Source organism: Prionailurus viverrinus, chromosome C1 (assembly GCF_022837055.1).
Source record: "Prionailurus viverrinus isolate Anna chromosome C1, UM_Priviv_1.0, whole genome shotgun sequence".
NCBI lineage: Eukaryota > Metazoa > Chordata > Mammalia > Carnivora > Felidae > Prionailurus > Prionailurus viverrinus.
Genome location: NC_062568.1, coordinates 171,483,885 through 171,508,540, shown reverse-complemented (window position 1 = coordinate 171,508,540; position 24,656 = coordinate 171,483,885). Strand labels below are relative to the sequence as shown.

Sequence of the window (24,656 nt, the reverse complement as noted above, 5' to 3'; positions counted from 1 at the left end):
GTTTACCTGAGAGCAAGGTGGTCAGTGCACTGTTTTGGTTCAGGATGTAGGTCCTCCGGGTTGACGTGCCCCCTCCCCAAGAGCTGGAGAGCCCTGAGAAGTACAGAATGGATCCTGTACTGTGGGAATGTGCCAGGAAACAGAGACTCCCAACATGAACTGTCATTTGTGGAGGGAGTGGCTGTTACCTGACTCTGTCCTCATGCACCAGTGTAGCACAAACAGCGGCTTTATTGGTGATGCTTGGGAAGCTGTGGCAGAGCCCAGCATGCAGGCTGTGAGGGCTCAGACAGCTTCCAGCAGACAGGGGATGAGGGGATTAGCCTCAGTGGGCTCTGCTGCTTGGAGCACATTGTCCCTTCTCAGTTCTTTGAGGCAAGTGTGCAGGAAGAGGGTTCAGCACTTCACAAACTGGTGGGTGACCTCGTAGATTCCCACAGATTCCTGAGCTTTTTCGTCATAGTCAGTCCAGTCCTGTGGGGGAAAATGGCCGTTATTAGCCTCACGAGATGGGACAGTGTGCACAGTGGTCACGAACTGGGACTTCAAACATGTATGACCCAGAACAGAGCCAGACTCCGTTTTGGGCAAGTCACTTAACTTCTCTGAGTCTCAGTTCTATTAAAAAGGAGGGGGGGGGGGGCGGGGGGACAGTAGCAGACCTCCATCTTGAAAGAATCAAATGAGGTAACACATGTAAAAGTATTCAGCATAGTACTGGGCGCATATAAGAGCTCAGTAAATTTCAGTTACTGTTGTTATTAGGTGCTATGCAAACTGAAGTTTCTGTTCTTTTGAAGCCTGACCACAAGGCCTATGTAAGACAGTAATGTGGCTAGTAATACAGTTGATTCTTGTTATTCATGGTAGTTACAATCTACATAATCACTACAAACACTGAATTAGCAAACAGTGAACCACTATTCCCAGGGAAAATATAAGGTTAGGTTCTCAGAAGCATCTGATCACATTTTCTTCAATCAATATATAACCTTGTTTTGGGTAGGTTTTTGTTAAAAAAAAAAAACAACAAAAAACACCTTATTTAATATATATAGTTGATTCATTAATATTGAACTCCTAGCTGACAGCACTATTACTCCTGCCTAAATAAAGCTGATCTAACATGCAGTTTCTCCATGCATTTTCACCCCAGACTTCTTGCTTGTGGAACACTAGACAGCACTTTAGTACTACACTTGGGGCCATTTTAAACACCAAAATCATCAGCAAAAAAAAACGTGGAGTCAGCTTTGTATTGATGATCTTTGTTCACTAGAAGGGTAATTCCCACCAGGTACCCTCCAGCACCCTGCAAGACCCCCCAAGTCCTGTACCTTCTCCTGAAGATTAATATCACTGAAGACCGTCCCCGATTCCACGCCCTCGGCAGCAAACCCAGCCTGTAGGTGACAGGACGGCAGCTGTTAGTCTGGGGAAAGGAGGCACCAGTCTGGCATGTGAGGACAGAGATGCAGTGGGGGCACCTGCTCTAGAGTAACTACTGCACTTCCAGGGCCTGGCAGCTGCCCCAGGAGTATAGTAGTTCCTCCAAACTAGAGCCTTGGACCAGAGGCAGGAGGTGTGGGGTAAACCTTTCCATTACCCAGTTTTCTGAGATCCTAGGCATGTCACTCCCTATCTGGACCTGAGTCATATTGTTTATGAAATGGGGATGACAAGACTGTCTCATCTCCCTGCCTCACAGATTTGTTGTGAGGTCAAAATGCTGCACAAAGTGGGATAAGCACTGGCTCTGGAGTCTGACAGACCTGGGTTCAAATAACAGAACCAGTGTTTATGAACTCTGTCACCCTGGGCAAGTTGCAAAATCTGAAATTCTTTCCTTGTCTGAAAGATAGGGTGAATAACTTCACAAGGTCACTGTGAGGATTAAACGAAGTAACACGTAAAAGTGACCAGAACGTGCCCATCATATGGTAGGCACTTAATAAATAACAATTATTATTCTGAGAAGGAAGTCCTAGTCCATGGTCTCTGCATGAAGCAGAGTTCTGTTGTCGCTTTCTATATGCCCTCCCCAAAGATACAGGTTCCCTGGGAAGATACACGCACCTGAGGCTGGAAATCAACTGGTTCAAGGCCCCGACACTCAAACTCTACAATTGTCTTGAACTTCTCATTGTCTTCAGCCTAGAAAGGAATGTGTTGAGGGGGCAGGCCCAACTGGGCCCTTAGGATGATCCCACTGCCCCTGCCTCTTCCTGCCAAGTGGGCCCAACTGCCCTTGTGAGCCCAGAATGGGACTCAGGAGCAACCCATTCCCTTCCGGAAGAAGTCTGCACTGGTCACCTGTTCCCCGTGAGACCTTCTTGTACACAGATGCTGTAGAAGAAACACTGTGGGTTCTAGAGTCAGCCTGCCTGGATATGAGCTCAGACAGAGCTCTGCCTTCTGCCTCTCTTCCCATCTAAGATGGTCAGACTGGGCTGAAGAAACCACTGCAGGTTTGTTGTGAGAATCTGAACTATGTGTAAAGTGCCCAGCTATAGTCCCTGACTATGCTCAATAAATGATAAAATTCTCAAAAAATGTGAACAAGAATGTTAAGCTATAAAGTCTCCAGATCTTCCAAATGGCCCAGTACACTTAACTGCAGCCTTTTGGTAACCATCTGCCATGCTGTGACACAGGAGGCTTGGGAGGGGTGCCCGGGTGACACAGTTAAGTGTCTGACTTTTGATTTCAGCTCAGGTCATGATCTCGGTTTGTGAGTTCAAGCCCCTCATTGGGCTCTGCACTGACAGTGCAGAGCCTGCTTGGGATTCTCTCTCCTTCTCCCTCTCTCTGCCCCTCCCCTGTTCATGTTCTCTCTTTCAAAATAAATAAACTATAAAAAAAAAAAAAAAAGCCTTTGAAATGGAATTTTCACATGAAGGTGGCACCCTGAGAGGGGTGGGTTAGTGAGGAAACTCATGCCTACCTCACCCACGGGCTCAGAGATGCCAGGCACCACACCCACACATTCAATCACATTGTGTCATTCACTATAAAATCTATACATTAACCATGTGCCTAGCACTGATGAGACACTCTGTTGGCTCTGGTTTGTTTTTGTTTGTTAATCTGTCTCTTCCACTATATTATCAATTACTTGGAAGCAAATCCTCATGACTTCTCCCTTAAACTTCAGGAAAAAGCTGAGAATTTGGCAAAAATCAGACATGTTTCAAAAATATTAAACAAGGGAGGGGCACCTGGGTAGCTCAGCCTGTCAAGCATCTGACTTTGGCTCAGGTCATGATCTCATGGTTCATGAGTTTGAGCCCCACCTTGGGCTCTGTGCTGACAGCTTGGGAGTCTTGGAGCCTGCTTCAGATTATGTGTCTTCCTCCCTCTCTCTACCCCTCCCCCACGCATGGTCTCTCAAAAATAAACATTAAAAAATTTTTTTTTAAATACTAAATAAGGGATAGATGAACACAAGTAGCTACCTTTTAAACAGAGACCCAAAGCACACACTCCCTCCCTCCCCTTTAGACTACTTTGTTAACACAGTAATGCATAACTAGTTATAACGTCAATATCAAGGATGGGATGCACCAAAGGACTGTCCCACCCATGGTTTCAGAGAAGGCTCACTAGTCCCCCAGGGTAGACAAAGTACTCTCAATGATGGAAACTGAGTGGCCAGGTTGCGTCAGATGTACACTGAGATCCACAGCCCAGTGCTTATAAAGAAAACACTGTAATAGCCTGTTCATGAATCTCTTTCCTACCAAGCACTCAGCCAGTATATCGTGAATAGACGACTAATACCATGACAGACTGAGTGAATGAGTGAACAAGTATATGAATGAATGTCCCATGGCAAGTCACTCTGGTACAGACAGAACTCTAGAACCCAGGCCTCTTAGCTTCCAGCTTAGATTTAATCCCACCACACCTGCCACCACAGCAGGAAACTTACATTGTAAGATTTGATGGTGCTGCTCAAAATCTCTGAAACATAAGAGAAGACAAAGTTGACGGGTCCATACCCTGGCCCTGTCCAGGTGCCCAGATGTGGCTCTGGGAAAAAGAGTCTGCTGCAATCGCTTGGGCACCTCAGGCCTGGGTCCTCCCACAGTAACAGGAGCTTGCCTTTGGTCTGGTACCAGGAAGATATGGGCCTGGTTGGGGGAGCTCAGGATTCACAACCTGACCTACCGATGGAGTTTTCCCTTGCACACAGCTTGCACTTCTGGACCATGGAGGCGCTGCCACGACCTCCCTTCAGTGCCACACTGTCCTGGCAAGGGTAAAAAGAACCTCTAGTCAAACATCAATTAGTTGTAAAGGTCTCAAAGAGACCCAGTCCTACCACTTATTAGCTAAAGAGACCAAGATCGAGAGAGGGAGAGCCACCTGCTACAACAAGAATCCTGGGGAGGCTTTTTGAGACTGAGAAAAAGACTCTTTTCGGTTTTGAGCTCTGCCTCACATCCCAAAGAAGCCTGGTCTTCCCAGTGTTGATCACACTAGTGCCTGCCCTCCCAAACTACAGAAAGTAGAGTGCAAAGACCTGTGAGATTAGGGCCACAGGTTCTCTCCCTAAATCCCTGCCCAGGGGCATATGTGTGTTTGTGTTTGGGTATGGTGGTAGGGGGAGTAGTTACCATCAGCCGAATATATTGCCACTTCTCTGAAATCTCACCACAGTTGCCACATTTCATCTTGGGGGAGGAAAAAGAAGATCAGTAAAATAGTTGGTTCAGCTGGGCAGACACTAAAGGAAGGGTAAGAACAGTGAGAGGTGGGCATGTTCAACCTACCCTCTTGTCCACAGTCTCACCTCATCCTTACAACCGGCCCCACCAAGGATGTAACTGAATTTCTCTCCGGGCAAAGAACAGGTCAAGTGTTTTTCGTGCTGGCATGCACCCCTCCTAGAAGCACCCAGTCTAGCTGGAAATTCAAGGCTAATATATAGTACAGAAATGGCTTCAACAGCCCTCACCCCCATCCCCTCGTTAGGTCTGGAGCTTTCCCTGTGTTCTCACAGGCCTTGTAGGTTCCTAGTAAAAGTACTCATCACTCTGTCGTTACTCTATTTCTCTGTCTCCTTAACTAGACTGTGTGCTTTTTCAAGCAGAAGGGCATCAATTCCTCAAATAAGCTCTGGTACTCGGGCTTCAAAGGATTTGGTAATAAGGGTGCCAACAAAGCTTCCTGAAAGAGACAGCTTTTGCCAGGTTCTGAAGGATGCTGGGATTTAGACAACGAGGGAAATAAAGCAGAAGTTCTGAGATCTGGAAGAGTGAAGGACCTCAAACTGCTCAGGTAAGAGGGGGGCCTCTGTAGACCCAGTTACCAGAGTACCAGATTCACCAGTATAGGGTAGAGAAGGAAGGGGGAAGCCACGCACGAAATTAAAACGCTTTCACGATAAAGCCTAATCAACGAATAAAACAGCGACATTCTCCTCCTTACTAAATAATCCCAAGCCCTCTTCAGGTAGTCTTTCGGTGTTTACACAACATGAAATATTTCACGGAGAGAAAATTACAAAAGGAACTCCAAAAGACTACCAATTAAGAATTAACCAATACATTTTAAAAAGCGAACAAAATTCTGTCCAGGAAAATAACATTTAACGGCTACATATTTCCGATCTTGCTGGACACAAAGCTCCCGTTGGACCGGCACTTCGGGACTGGAAAACTATCCTGGGGATGGGCCTGTGGCGCCCCGCCCCCTTCCGGAGTAGCTCCGGGGCCCGGAACCTCACCGCGCCTACAGCCTCCACGATGCTCCTCCCTTCTCCCGCCAAGGCCCCTCCCATCAAGCTGTACCTTCAGGTACCACCGGAAGTCCTCGCCCAAGGGCCGGAGGTTGGTGACATTCTCCAGCGTGGCTTTGAGCTGCAGCGCAATTTTCTGTGAGGGAGGGCCACCGCAATTGCAACAACGGCGCCTGCGCCGCCCTATCTAGCCCCAGTCCCTCCCCTCCCGGTACGAGCCTCCCCGCTCCTTCTCAGCGCGGGCCCACTTCTCTCATTCCCTCCTGGCACAAGCTCCCGCCACCTTCCCGTCTCTGTCCCGGCGGCAGTCCGCCCTCGCCTTACCCCCATACTGGCCCGGCTCGGCCCGACGAGGCCCGGCACTGGCTGCGGCCGCTACTTTCCGGCCCGTCGTAAACGGTGGGCGCCGCCAGCGCACCCGGGTGCAGACCTCCGGCGTGCGTGGGGCGGAGCGGAGGGCGGGGTCTTCACGCGTCGCGGCTTCCGGGGCATGCCGGGCTTTTTCTTCGATTAGGTGGACCTGTGTAGGTGTCGTGAGTCCGCAATTAGCCTGAACTCAGACCCGCCGAATCCTTCCTCCAGCAGTCAGCAATTTGCTGAACGCCAATCTCGTGCCAGCACTATGCTAGTTTGAGGGATACCGTAGCAAACAAGATAGTCCCTACCCGAAATTTCGGCCAGGGCTTTTTCCTGCTCCTCAGTTCTTTCCCGGCTCCTAACTAGTCTGGTCTTCTCTCACCCAGCAACCACTTGGTTCCTGCTTGCCTTTTGAGGCTTTTTAGATCACGTCAGTTCCCCCTGCCCACAGCCAGCTTCGCAGATTTTGGGGGATGGAGCCTTTCATCTCTAAACTGCTCTTTCCTCTTTTCCCCGGAGACCTGCCTTCAGAAGGTTGCCCCGTGTACACGTCTCTCACTGCAGTCTCCAAGAGGGGCCACTCCCTTTCAAGGGCTCTTCTCTGGGCTCCGTGTACATTAACTGAACCTTGCCTTAACTGTCCTCTTACCCAGGGCACATCTGAGACCATACAAAAGCTGTGAGTGTCCCAAGGAACAGCCCATTTGAGACTTAGAGCCTTTGGGGTTCTCATGGCTATTTAAAATTTGGAGTGACTGTGCTTGGCTACTTTACCACCAACTTGATTCATTGCCCTGGGGAACCCTTCTATAGTGGGGGTATACACTGGAGTTAGGAGCCCTGATATCTCTGGTCCCAGATCTGCACCTAAGTTGCTGGCCCGTAATCTTTGAAGGAGGCACTGTGTGTGTTGGAGGAGGGTTCAGGGGGAGACACTGGCCTAGGAGTCAGAAGACTTGGGACCTGTCCCAAGCTGGCCTGTCTTAAGGGACCTGAGCTTATCCTAATCACTTCCCCTCAAATGAGATTTGTCAAGCCCAGCTCCTTTCAGCGCCCACAATCTGTTCAACCAGCAAGGAAGCTTCCTTGGCTAAGGAAGCAGTGCGATTTAACATCAAGAAAACGTTCCTACAAATACACCTGCTGAACAAATTCCCACAGTATCCATATCAGTTAGGTATCAGTTGTTAATGGGTGTTGGTATTTCTGATTTTATTTATTTTTAATTTTTTTTAACGTTTATTTATTTTTGAGACAGAGAGAGACAGAGCATGAACAGGGGAGGGTCAGAGAGAGAGGGAGACACAGAATCTGAAACAGGCTCCAGGCTCTGAGCGGTCAGCACAGAGCCCGACGCGGGGCTCTAACTCACGGACCGTGAGATCATGACCTGAGCCGAAGTAGACCGCTTAACCGACTGAGCCATCCGGGCGCCCCGGTATTTCTGATTTTAAAATGGATTATTGGAAAACTTTTCTGCGACCAGGCATTTTATCCCTTGTAATGTATTAAACCAAAATGTTTTACTCCATACTGAAATACCTGCAGATGTATCTATAAAAGATGACTTAAAAAACCCCAACCTCAATTATATCTCAATAAATCTGGAGGAAAAAAATACCACTTCACACCTAAAAAATTTAGCAATACTTCATTAATATAAAATATCCAGTGTTCAAATTTCCTCAATGATGTCAATTTTGTTTTTTGAATCATGACCCAAATAGGGTCAAATAGTGTACTAATTATGTGGTTTTTTTTCTAATGTGTGTTTATTTTTGAGAGAGCGTGAGCGGGGGAGGGGCAGAGAGAGAGGGAGACAGAATCTGCAACAGGCTCCAGGCTCTGAGCTGTCAGCACACAGCCGGTCGCAGAGCTTGAACTCACAAGCCGTGAGATCATGACCTGAGCTGAAGTTGGATGCTTAACCAACTGAGCCACCCAGGTGCCCCAAATTATGTGTCTCTTAAATCACCTTTAATCTCCTTAAATCTGGTTCTCACCCCATCTCTATTTTATGTTTGCAATTTGTTTATTGAAGAAACCAGATCCTCTGCCCTGGAATTTCCTCTGGATATTGGTGATTGGATTTCTATTGTATTTGATAACTTTTCTCTCTATTCTCTTATTCCTATAAATTGTTAGTTGTATCTAGAGTTGATTAGATTTTTGGCCACACTTCACATACGATGTTAGTATTTTAAAAAAATAACAGAAAAGTTTACATGCTCAGGTCTTTATGAAATAATAAAAAATTGCATTTTGTTAATGTATTTATTAAAGACGTTTATAGTTTATAAAAAAAATATTGCCCTGATATACACAAAAATTTCCTGATAATGGTAATTAAAAACAGGTACTCCCAACCCCCCATGTGTCCACACCAATATTCAATCTAGATTGGCTTAATCTTGAAGTGTAATCCAATAAGACTGAAGACCAAACACTTTAGGTCCTGGACAAGATAATAAAATACTCGTAGGCCTTCTGGATCCCTATAATGCAAGAGGAAAAATATGTTTAAAAAGCTGAAAAAACTGGCCAAAACACCCCATGCATTAAAAAACCCATATTATTTATGTACCAAGATATTCTTCATAAAGATGTATACAAAATTAAATCTTTAAAAATAACCAAGTGTTATTGAAGGAAAAGGCTATGTGTTATATATTAAAATAGACTATTATGAGGTCATTTAAAATGTTAACGTTTTTAATAGGGAAATATTTATATTAAATGAAAAAAATCATGATTAAAATAGATTGTTAATCTCAAGTATATTTTTTGTACTTTTTAAAATATAGTTTTTAATGCACAGAAAATAGACAAGAAATACTTCGAGATATAATGGTTGTTTAATTGGTAAGTTTATGGGTGGATTTCCCCCTTATTTTTCCTGTATTTTCTACAGTGAGCATGTATTACTTTCAGAATTAGGAAAACTTTTTAAAAAAGTAGTAGTACTAAGCAGGACCAAAAGGCTGAAGATTACTATGAAACAACTAGCTAAGAACAAGAGGACTGTCCAAGGGAAGACAGTTATGCGTGACATGTACTAAAAGTGAGGCATATATAATTCTAAATCCTCAAAACACAGGAGCCACAGAGGTTGCCAAATTCTAAGGGCTCTTTGTAGCATACAAACTCATGTCTTAACTCTATAATTTGCCCTACTGACAACATGATTTTTAAATTTGTATTCTAAACAGTTGCAAGTTTCACCATAGACTGTAAGATGTGCTAGTCTGAATGGCCAACACTGAGGAAGGTGTTCGGATCGATCCACTGACTGTACAGTTTATCTCAAGCTCCTTTTTGGAATATTTCATTTTCTGTTCTGGCCAGATTCCTACCTACTTTGGCTGCTCCTATGACATTACTCCGTTCGTGTCACTGAGAAGCTGTATGTACCAATGACTGAATAAAACATCAAAAGCAACAGGAGCAAGCCTCTGAAAATAATTTGGAGTCTCTATGAGAACAAGGCTGACCCCTTCTGTATTGCATTTGTACAAGATCTTACCATGATGGTCCCAATTTGGTTAAGGCTTCTTATCAATTTGCTTTAAAACAGACACATCTGGATATAAGGATCATGCACACTTACTTGGATTGATTGACATCGATAAGAGAACCAATTTTTGATGTTGTGAAAGAAATGTGTTCATCTCCAATGACAATTTCAAGCTCCTAGAAACATTTAAAAAAACTAGGTCAAGCCAAGTTGGATTTTTCATCAACCCCGCAGAAGATGCATCATCTGTCAAGTCATACAAACTCGATGACAGATGGCCACGTAAACAAGACCAGTTCACTCCGATCACTAAACTGTGCTGGGTACTAGAAACAAAGAAATTAAATACTGGTTTCATCCTTGTATGCTCTTGGGTCCCAATTTCTAAATAGTGAGCACTGTAAATCTTTAAAAACTATCTATGGGGGAATGCTCACTGTGTGCTAGCTATTGTTCTTGGTGCTTGGGACAGATCAGCAAAACCAAACAAAGGTCTCTGCCCTTGTGGAATTTACAATCTAGTGAGTCCTACTTCTTTTTTCTTAAATTTTTTCTATTTCTTTTGATTTATAGTTTTCAATTATGAAAAGACTTCAAACAGAAAATAATAGAAAACTATGAGACTGATGTTCTTAACACCCAGATGTGAAAATGTTAATAGTATGTCAAACTTGTGTCAGATTTTTTTTTTTTAAAGAAATAAAACATTACACCTACAAAGTTTAGGTCCACCTCCCCATTCCATTCTCCTTCCTGCATCCCAGAAGTTGAGGCGTATTCTTTCCACTCATGTTTTTTGATTTGGTGGTATGTTTTTACATTTTTACGTAAATGATCATACTATATGCATCTTTTTGCTTTTTTCATCAACACTGTTTTTGTATGTGACCTAGTTCATTAGTTTTAAATGCTTTAGAATATTCCAATCATAGCCCTATTGAAGCAGACTTAAGTTCCCAATTTATTTTACTATAACCAACGTGGCAAGAATATTCTTCCATGCATCTCCTATATGTGAAAATGTCTCTAGGAAAATTCCTAGAAGCAAGGTATAAGGTTTTTCAGTTTTGCCAGATACTATCAAATTATTTCCTAAAATGCCTGTACTGATGTTATTCCCACTACCATGTAAGATCTTTTTATTTCTCATATCCTTTTTTTAATTACTTTATTTATTTTGAAGAGAGATCACATGCAGAGAGGGAGAGATAGAGACAGAAAGAATCCCAAGCAGGCCTGGCACTGTCAGTGCAGAGCCCAATGTAGGGCTTAAACTCAGGAACTGTGAGATTATGACCTGAGCCAAAATCAAGAGTCAGACGCTTAACCAATTCAGCCACCTAGGTGCCCCTTTCTCATATCCTTTTTAAAACTTGATGCCCCCCTCCTTTTGCCATTCCAATGAGTCTGAAATGGCATCTCATTGTTTTCCTAATTTTCATTTCTCAAAATGAAATTATAGATATTTTCATGTATTTATTGGCCACTTGTTTTTCCAGTTCTGTAAACTGTCTACTCATAACTCACATTCTTATCTTTTTATTATTAATTTGTAGTTCTTGATAATATCCTGGATATAAAAACCCTTTACCAGATGTTTTGCAAACATCCTCCTTCAGTCTGTAGCCTTTCAACTTTACCATGATGTATTAAAACAGAAGTTTTAACTAAAGAAGTCAAATTTATCAATCTTTTCCCTTGAAGAATTTAAAATATTCCTTCTCTACTCAGAAATAAGAAGATTAAGTTTTCTTTTATGTTTTACAGTCTTGCTTTGTTTCTATAAATGGTCTAACTTAAAAATATTCTGTAAACATACTGCAAATTGTACCGGTATAACTGTTAAACAATCCATCCTACTTCTATTAATTTGAAAGCTCACCTCTGTTGTACACTGTTCTGAGTTCCCATAATCTTCATGGGTTTGTTTCTGGGCTCTATTCGTTCCAATGGTTTACTGGCCAATTCTGAGGCAATACCACAGTACAAATGACTATACCCTTTCAAGAAATCTTTAAAATTATCTTGGTTACTCTTGTCCCTTTGATCTTCCATGAATTTTTTTTTTAATGTTTATTTATTTTTGAGAGAGAAAAACAGAGTGTGAGAGGGGGAGAGGCAGAGAGGGAGACACAGAATTGGAAACAGGCTCCAAGCTGTCAGCGCAGAGCCTGATGGGGGGCCTCGAACCCATGAGCCATGAGATCATGACCTGAGCCGAAGTCAGACGCTCAACCAACTGAGCCAGGCACCCCTGATCTTCCATGAATTTAATGCTGTCTTAGGTCTTAGGAAAAATCCTGTTTGATTTTGATTTGAATTGCAATGAATTTATAAATTATTATGATTTTTTGAATTTATAAATTTTAATTAAATTGATACAATATTGAATCTTTCCGTCCATAAAAATGATACATATTTTTGTCCTTCATAAAGCCCTTTCCCGTAAGTTTTATACATCTTGTTAAATTTACTAAGTTCTTGTTTTTTTTAATGTTTATTTGTGAGAGAAAGAGAGAGCGTGAGTGGGGGAGGGGCAGAGAGAGAGGGAGACACAGAATCCAAAGCAGGCTCCAGGCTCCGAGCTGTCAGCACAGTGCCCAACGTGGGGTTCGAACCCATGAACGTTGAGATCATGACATGAGCCAAAGTCAGACGCTTAACCGACTGAGCCACCCAGATGCCCCCCAAGTTCTTTTTTAGAGAAAGCATGAGAGCATGCGAGCAGGAGGGCGGGGCAGAGACAGAGGGGGACAGAGAGAACCCCAAGCAGGCTCTTTGCTGTCATCGTGAAGGCAGACGTGGGCTCTATCCCACAAACTGTGAGATCATGACCTAAGCTGACATCAAGAGTTAGGTGCTTAACTGACTGAGCCAGCAGGTTTAAAAAAAGAAATTTTTAACAAAATTTTTTTACTCCCAAGTTCTTTATAGCTTTTGCTGGGATGACAAATGGAATTTCATCATAATTACCCTATCTGACAGGTTGTTGCTAGTGCCTAAGAGCATGCCATGTCCTCTTCACAGGACTACTGTGATTGTTCAATGAGTTAATAGAGCTGAAAATGTTATAAATGGTAAAGCAAAATATGTACATATGATTCTACTGAGATCCTATGGACATAAATTAAAAATCAACTTTAGAAATTAACGTTAGAAAGTACTGAGGATTTTTTTTCACTCTTCCTCAAGAGCTGCCCATCATTTTGAGGTGATTTACGAATGAACTTATCTGGGTTTTTATATTAATTTAATAAATGTAATTATTACTGAGCTTTTACTACACACTAGCACTACTTTAGTCACCAGAGATACAGCAGTGACAAAAAAATATGCAAAATCCTTGTACTCAAGGGGCTTGTGTGGGTATATGCGTGTCTGTTGTAGTGGGGGAGGAAAAGGGATACATGACAGCAAACAAGACAATTTCAGACAGTAATAAATGCTAGGAGGAAAATAAACAGATCTTATTTTAAAAAAATGGGGAGGGACATTTTAGATTGGATGGATAGGCAAGACATCACTGAGGAAGTGATGTTTGAAGCCTGCAATAATAAAGACAGTCTTGGATAGAACATTCCAGATAGCATGTAGCAAATGCAAATGTCCTAAATTAAGAACAACCTAGTTGTGTCTTGAGGAACAGAAATTAGGTCAGTAAGGTCTGAACACAGTAAGAGATTGTGTGAATGGTCGAAGACAAGGCAGGAGTTTGGATTTTATTATTTATTTACTTAATAAATGTTTATTCATTTTTGAGAGAGAGCGTAAGCAGGGGGTAGGGAGAGGGGGACAGAGGATCTGAATTGGGTTCTGCGCTAACAGCAGTGAGCCTGATGCAGGGTTCAAACTCACCAACTGTGAGATCACCACCTGAGCCGAAGTCGGAGCTCAACCAACTGAACCACCCAGGTACCCCTGGATTTTATTTATTTAAAAAAAAAAAAAAAATTTTTTTTTTAATATTTATTTATTTTGGGGAGAGAAAGAGAGACAGAGCAAGGTGAGCAAGGGAGGTGAGCAAGATGAGCAAGGGAGGGGCAGAGAGAGGGAGACACAGAATCTTAAGCAGGCTCCAGGCCCTGAGCTGCCAGCACAGAGCCCCACGCAGGGCTTGAACTCACAAACCGTGAGACCATAACCTGAGCCGAAGTCGGACGCTCAACCGACTGAGCCACCCGGGTGCCCCCCGTGGATTTGATTTTAAATGGAATGAAGGCAGTGGAGAATTTAAAATTAGTGGAATACATACATTTACATTTTAAAGATTAGTCTAGCTTCAGGATGGAAAAATGGGCTATACAGGACAAGAAACAAGGAAATCAATTAGACGTCTGGATTAGGAAGGGAGCAGCTGAGGCAGAGAGAAATAGCTTTCCTATTAACACAGTCAAATATGACACTGGCTTTTATTTTAATTACCGTAACAGTCTTCAGAATAAATGTATAAGCCATGAATTTAACCACACATACTTAGTTTGCTGAAATAGCCATGTTCTATTTATCTTTGTATCTTCACACTGCTTTGTCCATAGTCGTTACTCAGTAAGTGAGGTGGGCAGTGAAAACTCTGAGAAGGGCTGTGGGGAGAGTTACATGGAGAAATCCAGGGCTGGGCTCTAGGTGGTCAGAAACACCACTTGCTATCTCTGTATCCTCCCTGTGGGATTACTGCTTCCTTAGACAAAGTGCTGGTAATCTGCTTTGTGTTGGGCTCCGTAACACACACACACACACACACACACACACACACACACACACACACACAACACAGCTTCAATGTCATATGCACAGCACCTTATTTGTAAGATTTCTGCAATACAGGATAGTTGCTAAAACACTCACCTGCCGGCCTACTCGGTCAGGAGGAGGCCACAAAGCATCATCCTCTTTGGTAATTTCACTGTCATCAATTATTCTCTTCAGTTCCTCCATTACACTTTTATGTACATAAGCCTGAAAGCAAATTGAAAAATGGAATTTAAGTTGCAAGTGTTCTGACTCAGATAGTGATGAAAGATTAGGCTTACAATAAGTTAAACAAAATTGTGTGTAAAATACCAAGTGCCATGCCTGGCATCTAACATGTGTTCAATGATGTTAATAAGTAGCAGATTCAGAGTTTAAACCAACACTTGCAAGACTTTAAATGATTACCAGTAATTGATTCAGCACTGTGAAAGAAAATATAAACTAAAAGAAGATGTGAGAAAAACTTTAGGTGTCTACAGATATGTCTACGCTTCTCTATTCTTTTTCAATACTACTCCCAGAAAGAACAAAAATAAGACAAAAGGCTAAACCGCAGTGAATGAAAGGCTCTCAGAAGGCTCATTACCTCTTTTCTGATCATGACGTCATTTTTGTAATTGCTGTTGTTGGCATATCTCAATTTCCCTGTGAGGAGTAAAAAACATTCAATGTATAATAAAAACATATGAATAAAGCATCGTTAGCTCACCCAGACTATCACCTGTTGCTTAAAATGTATACCACCTTTCCCTTCAGTGTCTAACAGATTTACTATTTATATTTTTGGGGTTCCAACAATAGCAGTCTTTTCAGTTCTTCACTTTAGGCTATTAGATAGCCTCAAAGCCAAAAATACTGCTGACACTGAATTATAATTCTTGCAAAAGGCGGCTCAAGTGTGGTAAAAGAACACAAGCAAATCCTATCTCTGCAAGTTAATGTCCTCAGCTGAAAACAGGGATAATAATTGGTAATTTCCTTGCACACAGGGCCTCCTGAGGCTCAAATGAGTTGAAAGCAGCCTGAAAACTGTAAAATGCTGTTTACGTATATTGATGTGACCATGCAACATTCTGATCTACTCCCATGATGGAAAAGTTGTGATTTTATTATTGACCATATTTGGCATATAAGGCCCTTTGTGTATATGTGCATCCAAAAGACTAATCGGGGTATATGGTGGGTATGAAGGTTTTGTTTTGTTTTGTTTTGTTTTTACCTATAGAATAGAAGGCACACATGTAAAAAGAGCCAAATTAATTGATGCCTCACTGCCTTGTCTCTCTTTTGGTTCAGTTCATTCTCCATACAGTAGACAAAGTGATGAAGTAACAGACCAATCTAAATAGGCTACTCTGGTACTGACAATAGTTTCTCACTGCCTTCTTGATAAAATCCAAATTCTTCAACATGGCAAACTGCTAAACTGAGCCCCTGCCTGCCTTTCAGGCTCACTCCTGCAACAGCCCTCTCTTACATAGCTGGAGTTAATCACACTGCTTGGTTTCCGCTTGGAACATCCCATGCTCTTTTTGGTTTTCAGCCTCTATGATGTTAATGCTGTCCAAATGCCTTGACTCATCTGCCTAACCAACTCCTACACAGTACTCAAGACTAACACTCCCCCTTTCATCGAGTCATTGTATGCCGGAAGCTTCCTCTGACTCTCAGGCTAGGTTAGGTGCCTTCTTTCTGTTCCAGAGTCCGATCTGTTTCTACCACAGCACCCAAAACACTGTCTTGTCATTGTTTGTTTACAACTGGGGTTTGTCTGATTCATCTTTGTGCCCCCCTTTAGTGGGAGTTTTCTTTCATTTTTGATTCCTTTTCCTTCACCACGGTGGCCCTTCTCCCAAATCCTATCAAACAGCCACGTCCTATTGGTTCTGCCTCCAATAGTATCCTAAATCCTTCTGTCCACTTTTACTAGCACCCTAGTCCCAACCAACATCCTTTTGTCTGGAACACGTAACTGTCTCCTAATAAGTACCCGTTTCCACTCCTGCCCATAATTAGAATGCTTTTTCAGGAAAAGATCACATCTCTTCTCTCCTTAAATCTTTCCAAATGCTTCCTGCTGCATTTAGAATAAAATCCAAACTCTTTACCACGGCCTATAAAGACCTACATGGTGTGCCCCGGGCTACTTATCTGACACTGTCTCCTGCTCTTCTTTCCAGAGCTCTCTACTCTTCAGCCATGCTAGCCACCTGAAACATGCCTAGCTCATTCATGCCCTGCAGCCTTAACACTTGTTACTCCCTCTGTCCAGAACTGCTCATTCTTCCTGAGCTTCACAAGGCTGGCTCCTTCCTGTCAATCAGAGTTCGGTTTAAATATTACCTTTTCAGAGAGCACGCCAGTGGCCATCCCGCTTAGAAGCAGCCCACCAGCAATTATTCCATCATTTTATGTTCTGACCACTGTCACTATCTGGAGTCTCTTTTATGATATCTCTCCCAGCACCAGAATACAAGTTCCACGAGAGGAAGCTTGTCAGTCATTCACTCCTATCTCCCAGAATGTGAAACAGAGCCTGGCAAAGTAGGCACTCAATCAATGTTTGCTGAATGAAGCATTCTGGGCAAAAATGTCACCAAACAGAAGTCCCTGCATATGGAAAGAACCAGCGGAGCGGACACAGGAGTGATCCTTTCAGATCCGAGCCGCAGGCAACAGTCCCTTCCTCTTCTAGCTCCTCGCACGTTCCGGAACCCCGGCCTCCCCATTCGCCCGACCCCAGGCCCAGTCCTCGCTCCCGGGGGCCAGAGGCCGCTCTTACCGTCTGGTCGGAACTCAAACTCCAGGAACTCGTGGCCGAACTTGCCCTTGTGACCCACGTAGTAACGCAGATAAAAGTCACTCTCCATGGCTCACGAGAAAGCAACCAAACTTTACCCGCAAACCTCACCGCCACTGTTTGCGCCTAGCACTGACGTTTACCAGGGCGCGCGGAAGTGACGTAAAGGCAACGCGGTCCGCCTTAGCGCAGCGGCTCGGTCGCCCCCCAATCCCGGAAGTGGGGGCAAGTCTGGCCTGTTCCCCAGCGGAAACAAGGCTTCTTCCACCTGCCCCGCCTCCTCGACCAGAGGCGGGAACGAGGCTGAGGCTCGCTTTCCAGGGTTTTCTTAACACCTCGGGCCAGTAGCAGCTCCAGTGCCTCTGGGTTTCTGTGGAAGGTGGGGGGGGGGGGGGCGTTGTTTCGATTTCGGGCTGAACATCCCGAGTGCTGCGCCCTTCCGGGCTGCGCCCTTCCAGCCTCGACTTGTGTGAGTCGAACAATCTATTCACCATCTCTGGATCTAGGTCTCCGTAGTAAAACGTGGTTAAACGACCTGACTCCCTAGAATTCACACAATGGTACATGTGTCAAAAGTTGGCTCCAACTGAACTTTACTGTTCACGGACCAGTTCAAGAAAACCGTTCCCAGAGACGCTTTTCCAGAATCCAGGGTGGAGATTGCCATTTCCCTGGAACTAACTTACCTCCCATTTTATCTCTTAATACTTTTATTTCTTTTTATTTCTACCTTTCCCTCTCTACCTCACTGGCCTCTAGAGAAGGTGCTGTGAGTAGAACTTTAATTTGAATATTTGATCTCCTACTCTTGTTTTCTATACATTTTTTACCCAGCAGTGATTCTCAACCCTGGCCGTGCAATGGAGTCATTTGGGAGCATCTAAAAAATACTGATGCCTGAGCCCCACCCCAAACCAATTAATCAAGCTCTCTCACAGTAGACATTGGTTTTTGTGGTTTTTTTTTTTTGCAAAGCACCCCAGATAAGCCATGTCTGAGGACAAATGCCCAAAAGGCCCTTGTCTCTTCAGGTCAAAGTGGTTGACCTCAGTGAAAGTTTTCTGGCTGTGGAAAAATTTTTCTCTGTGAGTAGGCAAAGGACAATCAAAATCCTAATTATTAGAAGCCTGCTTAGGCTCATCTAAGTTCCAGCCAGAGAAGGTAATGAAATCAGTTCTAGAGACAGTGCTGAGATGGCATCATTCTTGGGACCTGGCTACTAAAACTGTATACTATTCTGTATTCAGGTAGGGGTCTCTGATTCTCATTCCCAGTCTTACCATTACTCCCTTTCTTCCTGAAAAAAATAATCGGCAGCCGAGTATAGAGTGCGTGGGATGGGGAAAAATCACTGGAGGCTTGTGTTAATGACTGTGATTCACTGTGACTGAAGGCGAACCGATTAACTTTTTGGACCTCAAGTTTATTTTTTAAATAAGCAAAATAATGTTTTACATCTGGCAGGACTGTTTTAAGGATAGGAAACAATATTCTGGAAACTGGAAAAATACTTTGCAAACTGTAAATTGCTATAAAACCATAAGGCATTTTCTTCAAAAACACTGGATATGGGTGGTAACAAGGGAATTGTATAAAAAAGAGAAAGACAGGCTCCGTTTTGACAGCTCAGAGCCTGGAGCCTGCTTCAAATTCTGTGTCTCCCTCTCTCTCTGCCCCTCCCCTGCTCACACTCTCTCTCTCTCAAAAATAAACATCTTTAAAAAAATTTTTAAGGGGCGCCTGGGTGGCTCAGTCGGTGTCTGACTTCAGCTCAGGTCATGGTCTCACAGTCGGTGAATTCAAGCCCCGCAACGGGCTCTGTGCTGACAGCTCAGAGCCTGGAGCCTGCTTCCGATTCTGTGTCTCCCTCTCTCTGGCCTTCCCCTGCTCACACTCTGTCTCTCTCTCTCTCTCTCTCTCTCAAAAATAAACAAACATTAAAAAAATTTTTTTTTTGGGGGCGCCTGGGTGGCGCAGTCGGTTAAGCGTCCGACTTCAGCCAGGTCACGATCTCACGGTCTGTGGGTTCGAGCCCCGTGTCAGGCTCTGGGCTGATGGCTCAGAGCCTGGAGCCTGTTTCCGATTCTGTGTCTCCCTCTCTCTCTGCCCCTCCCCCGTTCGTGCTCTCTCTCTGTCCCAAAAATAAATAAAAAACGTTGAAAAAAAATTTAAAGATAAAAAAAAAAAAAAAATTTTTTTTAATAAAAATTTTTTTAAAAAGGCGGGGAGCACCTGGATGGCTCAGTCGGTTAAGCAACCGACTTCGGCTCAGGTAATGATCTCGCAGTGAGTTCAAGCCCCAAATCTGGCTCTATGCTGACAGCTAAGAGCCTGGGGCCTGCTTCTGATTCTGTGTCTCCTCTCTCTCCCCTCTGCTGCTCATGCTCTTTCTTTCTCTCAAAAATAAACAAATATTTAAAAAAAAATTTTTTTAAAGAGAAGGGAATCACCAGGTATTAAGCACCTAATAAATGTGAACCCATTAATAAGTGCTTGTTCTTTGCATCCTCACAACAATCTTGAGGTGGTAATTGAAATTAAGTATATAGAAACATCAGGTAATCACCATGAGGTTATTTTCCAAGAGTGAAATTATAAAAATTATAGTGTAACTCCTGAATCCAGGCATGTGCAGATGTGGTAAATAACAAAAGTTTTGAGAAAATTTAAAGGACACTGGACTCCAGTCAGGCTGTAAAGTGATCCAGGTTTGGGGGCATGAGACAACATGGTGTAGCTCAAAGAATAGGGTCTGTGTATTTGATGTGCCTGAATTCAGCATGATTCACTGAGCATTTACTGTGCTATGTGCTGGGAATACAACAGTGAGCAAGACAGACCTTTATAGAACTTGCAGACGAGGCAATTAAGGAGCATACGAGTGATTATTATGTAGAGATAAAGGTTACAAACAGGGGAAACACAGAATACTATGGAAGCACATAGGATGGCTCCTAATCCAGTCTAGGGGCTTAAGGGCTGCCTTCCTGAAGGAAATGTTGCACACAGAGGGCCCAGAACTGTGTGGTTAGAATACAGAATGAGGTTGTGAATATAGTAATGAGGTTGGAGACGGGGCAGAAGACAAATGGCTTACAAGCCATATTAAGGAGTGTGAGCTACAACCCAAAGGTATTGGATTTTAATGCAAGGGAAACCGACGAAGAGCTTTAAGCAGGGAAGTAGAAAGAAAGGGTGGTGGTGACACAACCTATTCCATTCTAGAAAAAAATCACTCTGGCTACAATATTGTAGATTGGAAAATGGAAAGAATTAGAAAAATGAACTTCAGATAAGTAGTTGTTAATCTACGATCATGATAACCCAAGATAATGGTGACCTGTACTCAGGTGAGTACCTGAGTACTCACTCAGGTAGTGGCAATGGAGATAATAAAAGCGGATGGATTTGAGACAGAATACCATAACGGAAAGGGTAGGTAAAGGAGAAGATGTGGCCAGGGAAAAACCAGGAATATGCTGTCATGTGAGCCAAAATAAGAGTGATCCAAGGAGTGTCAGCAGTGTTATATAATGCTTCCAGGTCAAGGGAGATAAAGACTGAGAGTATTTAGAAGATTTATAATCAAGGAGGTCCTGGGTGACCTTGGTAAAAGCAACCTCAGTGGCCTGGAAGCAGAGGTGGGGCAGAAGTATTGGTATGCAAATAGGCAAATTTGTTGTGGAAACCTAACCCTAGGAGTTGGGTCTAAGAGAATGGAGAAAGGTTTGTGGAGGAATGGTCCTAAAAGGAGTATCAAGGACAAACAGGAGTTAGCCAGATGAAGAGGCAGAGAAGGAAAATCTAGGCAGAGAACGCCATGTGTCCAGAAGGGCTACATGTGCTACATGTACTTTGGGGATACTAAATGTAACGGTGTGACTTCAGGCAGTTCCTTCACCTATTTCCTCATCTATAAAACTGGGATGATAATATTGATAGTATTTATCTCACAGGACTTAAAATCATTTTTAAATGTATTTTTTATTTTTATTTTTTAAAGTAGGCACCATGCCCAACATGGGGCTTGAACTCACGACCCTGAGATTAAGAGTCTCATGCTCTACCAACTGAGCCAGACAGGCAGCCCGATCTCACAAGATTGTTGAAGTCTAAAATAATTTGTGTAGAATACCGGGTACACATTAGGGACTCAATCAATGATAGTTCAACCCCCCCCCCCCCATTAAAGCATCACCATGAAACAATACTTTCAGATTTTAAAAAATGAATTTAATCTCTCTCTAGAAACAGTGCACCCATTTTACAAATGTTCACATTTGGTTTTTCGTTCACCAAGATGATGTCAGTACAGCCAGTGAGATGTAGCACACCACCCTTTGCTTCTGGAACAGAAACCAGACTGCAAAGGGCACTGGGCACAGAAGCTAATGGGACTCGGAATGACAAGACAAAAAGAGCAGAAACGGTTAGTGTGACCCAACATTCTAACATGCCTGTTACATCAAATATGGTCATTCGAGGGGGGGGAGTGGGGGGGGGGGAAGACAAACGAGGAAAATTCATTTGGGTACAATGTGATGCAGTCTGCAAACCAGTACTTCACCCCCAAATTAACAACGGCTGTATAGAACAAAATGCTATTTTAAAACACATGGTTTGTACAGGTATGTTTTCTCTTGTAGTTTTTGTAAAAAAGTATCAAAACCTTCATGTCTTTAAATATATATATATACATATACAGGTGGCTTTTTTAAAATTACTTTTTATAGCACAAAGTGTTTGCAAATGCAGAGGGTTTCTGCTGATTCTTGACTATGCACATGGTGCATAGCCTGAATGAACAGAACTTCCTGATTTCTTATATTAACTGAAAATTTGAAGCTGTAATTCCTCCACCTCTAAGTTCTCTGTGTCCTGAAAATCCCCAATACCCTAAAAAATACAGCGTGAGAAGACTCCGATACTCTATCTTCATGCATTGATGGGAAAGGAAGTTATTTACTCTGAATGTTTAATTGCTAACTCATTTAAATTCTGTGAAATAAAGAGTGTGTGGCTGGAGTTAGGGAGAGGAGTGAGGCTCACATTCCTGTGCTCTCTCCCGACTCCCACCAGCGCCTGACTAGACAGTGCTCGGGGTTCCCTCCGCAGACTACACATCTCCAAAATTTCATTTTCTCACTGTTGAGAAAAATCTCAGAGGCTCTTGACAACATGGAATGCTTCTGTGACAATTCCATTGCCCTTATATTCAAAGAAAGTCAACTCAAACGTATGAAATGCAGTCACTATTTCCCTTTGGCCACTGGAAAGCTTGAGGCTAAAGACTGTCCTGTCGGCAAAGTGCTGGCGATGCATCCTGATGAATTCTCCATGGTGCACTTGGTGCCTCGTACACAATAAATGTCTTAGAAATGTTTGCATAATTGAATCAGAATTAAACATAAGTATTCTATAAAGTGCTTACGTTGAACCTGTCTTTCCATCTAGCCTCATTTCTTGCTAAGTCCCCCTTGAACCTTTTGCTCTTTATGATGAATTACATGCAGCTCTGTAAAGTCCCCATGCTGTTTCATGCCCTTGTGTCTCCTCTGCCCGAAGCAGCCTGGACACCCCTGTTTAGTTTTCAAGACTTAGCGCAAGGTCACTTCTACAATGCCCTTCTTGACCTCATTCCTCATCTCCTTGTGTAGAAGTGACCTCTCTCTCCTTTGTGCCTTAATAATACTCTGGAAAGAATCTATTCTTTTTCTTTCCGCATGACTTACTCTATTGTTACCGTGAACTCCTCCGTAAGGACAGAAAACATCTGCTTGACCTGTACATCTGCAGTGCCTGGCACTTAGTTGGTACCTAGCAAATGGTTTCAGTGAATGAATATACTGCAATCACAGAGAAAACTGGAAGGACCGATAGTACTTATTGCCATAAACTGAATTCCCATCTCATCTTGAGGTTAAAGGTCACGTCAACCTATTTTATAAATAATCATACTATCAAGAGTAAATAAATAAAATTTTAGTTTTCTGTTTCTGGAAGGCTCTTTCTGCCAGTGTCTTCATAATTCCTCTGGAAAGATAGGCCATAAGATAGGTAGCAGGTTTGGTATAATATTCAGGCAGTTCAAAGTGGTCTCTTGGAGAAGGAAAAGGCCTGGGACCAGTTTCTTTTAAACAGAGAAGAAATTGTCTGATAAATCTTCTACCCGCCTGGCATTATCTCTAGGCTTCCTTCCAGCTCTAAAATCCAATGACTCTATGATCTGGGTATTGGCTGTAGATACATGGTAGCACTGGGGCAAAAGGCAACAGAAACGCAACTACACCTCAAAATGAGGCTCAGAAGCCTCCAAGACTAGAGAGGGAGGACGGACGTGACCTCCTCAGACTTCATCTTATTGACTACCATCCGACACGTGAGGATTCTGCAACTTGTCTTCTGTAGGTTGCTCCCACGGGCGTCTCTTTCAAACTGCACTTGTAACATATTCAGGAAACATGGATGTCTCTGAGAAAGTTGTGTTTCGCCATCATTTTGAAGTCTCAGGCTGAACCATCCTGACTTTTCTCATTTTGTGTGTGTGTGTGTGTGAAGACCAGGCTCTGACTGAAACTACGCATCATTTCCCCAGGAAATTGTTTCTTTGGAGGCAGGCTATTGAACAAGTTGCTTGTTTCGTGTAAGTCTCAATATTTCTTGTCATTTTTATTCAGTCAAAAATAATTTTACTTTTCATTCTTGAAAGAGTAGTAGTGACTAATTAAGCTCCATAGGAGTTGGCCACCTGTTTTTAAAATCCTATTTGGTATTGGTCATTCTAGGTCCAGTGCCTCTCAATGAATATTTCAGGACTATCAACACATGCTTATCATGAGGAAATTGCTTGTTTATGCAGAGCATGGTGCCGACGCTCCAGAACACAGCTGTTTTTGTCAGAAGTTAGGAGACCGTGAGTGACGTGGAGAAAGGTCCTAGGAACAGGGTTCTAGAACTCCAGAGTGCCTGCCTGGAAATTTGAAGGGTATCACGCTGGTAAGACATCCAAACTTCACTGAGTTGGGGGCAGCTGAGGGTGGGTGGTGTCAGAATTTGCTTACGTGTCTTGTCCCTGGCTGTCTGGTGGGAATGACGTGGCAGAACAGCAGAGTTAAGAAAAGATCAGACCTTGGATAAGAGAGCCAGTGGGGACAGAATTCCTCTGGGACTATAGGATTATGTTTTCAATGGTAGACCCCGCAAAGAGAAAAGAGCATTTCTCCCGCCTCTCCCAAGGCCCAGGAAAAACAAAGAAAAGTGTCCATGATGAAAACAAAAATCTATACATATACCCAGAGTTTTTCCTTTTATTTACAAAGCAGTAAACCAAATCCCTGTTTGAACATATACATCCAATATACTATAATGTTGTGTATGCCATGTCTCCCTCAGGAGGACTTCAAGTCTGGCCACTTTCATCGATATGAACACATGATGGTAGCAAACCTATGTTGTATTCCCCACCTAAAGGAAATGGTAGAGAGTAAAGG

General features: G+C 43.1%; 2 protein-coding genes, 1 long non-coding RNA gene and 1 other non-coding gene across 7 annotated transcripts; 1 reads left to right on the top strand and 3 right to left on the bottom strand.

Annotated features, from left to right (window-relative positions):
• Positions 1–213: 213 nt before the first annotated feature.
• CZIB (CXXC motif containing zinc binding protein) lies at positions 214–6,218 on the bottom strand. Of its 2 annotated transcripts, none has more exons than XM_047873866.1 (8): positions 6,068–6,218; positions 5,796–5,879; positions 4,620–4,676; positions 4,171–4,252; positions 3,932–3,963; positions 2,077–2,154; positions 1,338–1,403; positions 214–474 (listed from the first exon to the last, which is right to left on the bottom strand). In XM_047873866.1, the coding sequence occupies exons 1-8, from the start codon at positions 6,071–6,073 to the stop codon at positions 397–399; spliced, it is 483 nt and encodes a 160-aa protein (XP_047729822.1). In that variant the 5' UTR covers positions 6,074–6,218; the 3' UTR covers positions 214–396. The 2 variants fall into 2 exon arrangements, with proteins under 2 accessions (XP_047729822.1, XP_047729823.1); XM_047873867.1 differs by having other exon boundaries at positions 4,620–4,729; positions 6,068–6,109.
• Positions 6,219–8,360: 2,142 nt separating this feature from the next.
• On the bottom strand, positions 8,361–22,288 carry MAGOH (mago homolog, exon junction complex subunit). Of its 2 annotated transcripts, XM_047873869.1 has the most exons (6): positions 22,284–22,288; positions 16,788–16,799; positions 14,953–15,011; positions 14,460–14,570; positions 9,708–9,790; positions 8,361–8,595 (listed from the first exon to the last, which is right to left on the bottom strand). In XM_047873869.1, the coding sequence occupies exons 3-6, from the start codon at positions 14,965–14,967 to the stop codon at positions 8,496–8,498; spliced, it is 309 nt and encodes a 102-aa protein (XP_047729825.1). In that variant the 5' UTR covers positions 14,968–15,011; positions 16,788–16,799; positions 22,284–22,288; the 3' UTR covers positions 8,361–8,495. The 2 variants fall into 2 exon arrangements, with proteins under 2 accessions (XP_047729825.1, XP_047729824.1); XM_047873868.1 differs by lacking the exons at positions 16,788–16,799; positions 22,284–22,288 and adding an exon at positions 17,149–17,309.
• On the top strand, positions 17,404–24,032 carry LOC125174090 (uncharacterized). 2 transcript variants are annotated; one of them, XR_007155247.1, is made up of 3 exons: positions 17,404–17,635; positions 21,467–21,595; positions 23,952–24,032. It is a non-coding gene; the product is annotated as an uncharacterized LOC125174090 (long non-coding RNA). The 2 variants fall into 2 exon arrangements; XR_007155248.1 differs by lacking the exon at positions 17,404–17,635 and adding an exon at positions 18,160–18,413.
• On the bottom strand, positions 21,179–21,251 carry TRNAK-CUU (transfer RNA lysine (anticodon CUU)). Its single transcript has one exon. It is a non-coding gene; the product is annotated as a tRNA-Lys (tRNA).
• Positions 24,033–24,656: the final 624 nt, after the last annotated feature.

Bases quoted from the DNA above. Each gene is read 5' to 3' on its own strand.
- CZIB (XM_047873866.1), bottom strand. The intron at 4,677-5,795 runs GTACAGCTTGAT...TCCTCCCCCAAG, and splicing joins ACTTCCGGTGGTACCTGAAG to ATGAAATGTGGCAACTGTGG. The intron at 475-1,337 runs GTACAGGACTTG...TTTCCCCCACAG, and splicing joins ATATTAATCTTCAGGAGAAG to GACTGGACTGACTATGACGA.
- MAGOH (XM_047873868.1), bottom strand. From the start codon at position 17,236: ATGGAGAGTGACTTTTATCTGCGTTACTACGTGGGTCACAAGGGCAAG. The intron at 15,012-17,148 runs GTAAGAGCGGCC...TACTCCTCACAG, and splicing joins GTTTGAGTTCCGACCAGACG to GGAAATTGAGATATGCCAAC. The intron at 9,791-14,459 runs GTGAGTGTTTTA...AAATGTTTCTAG, and splicing joins CTGACCGAGTAGGCCGGCAG to GAGCTTGAAATTGTCATTGG.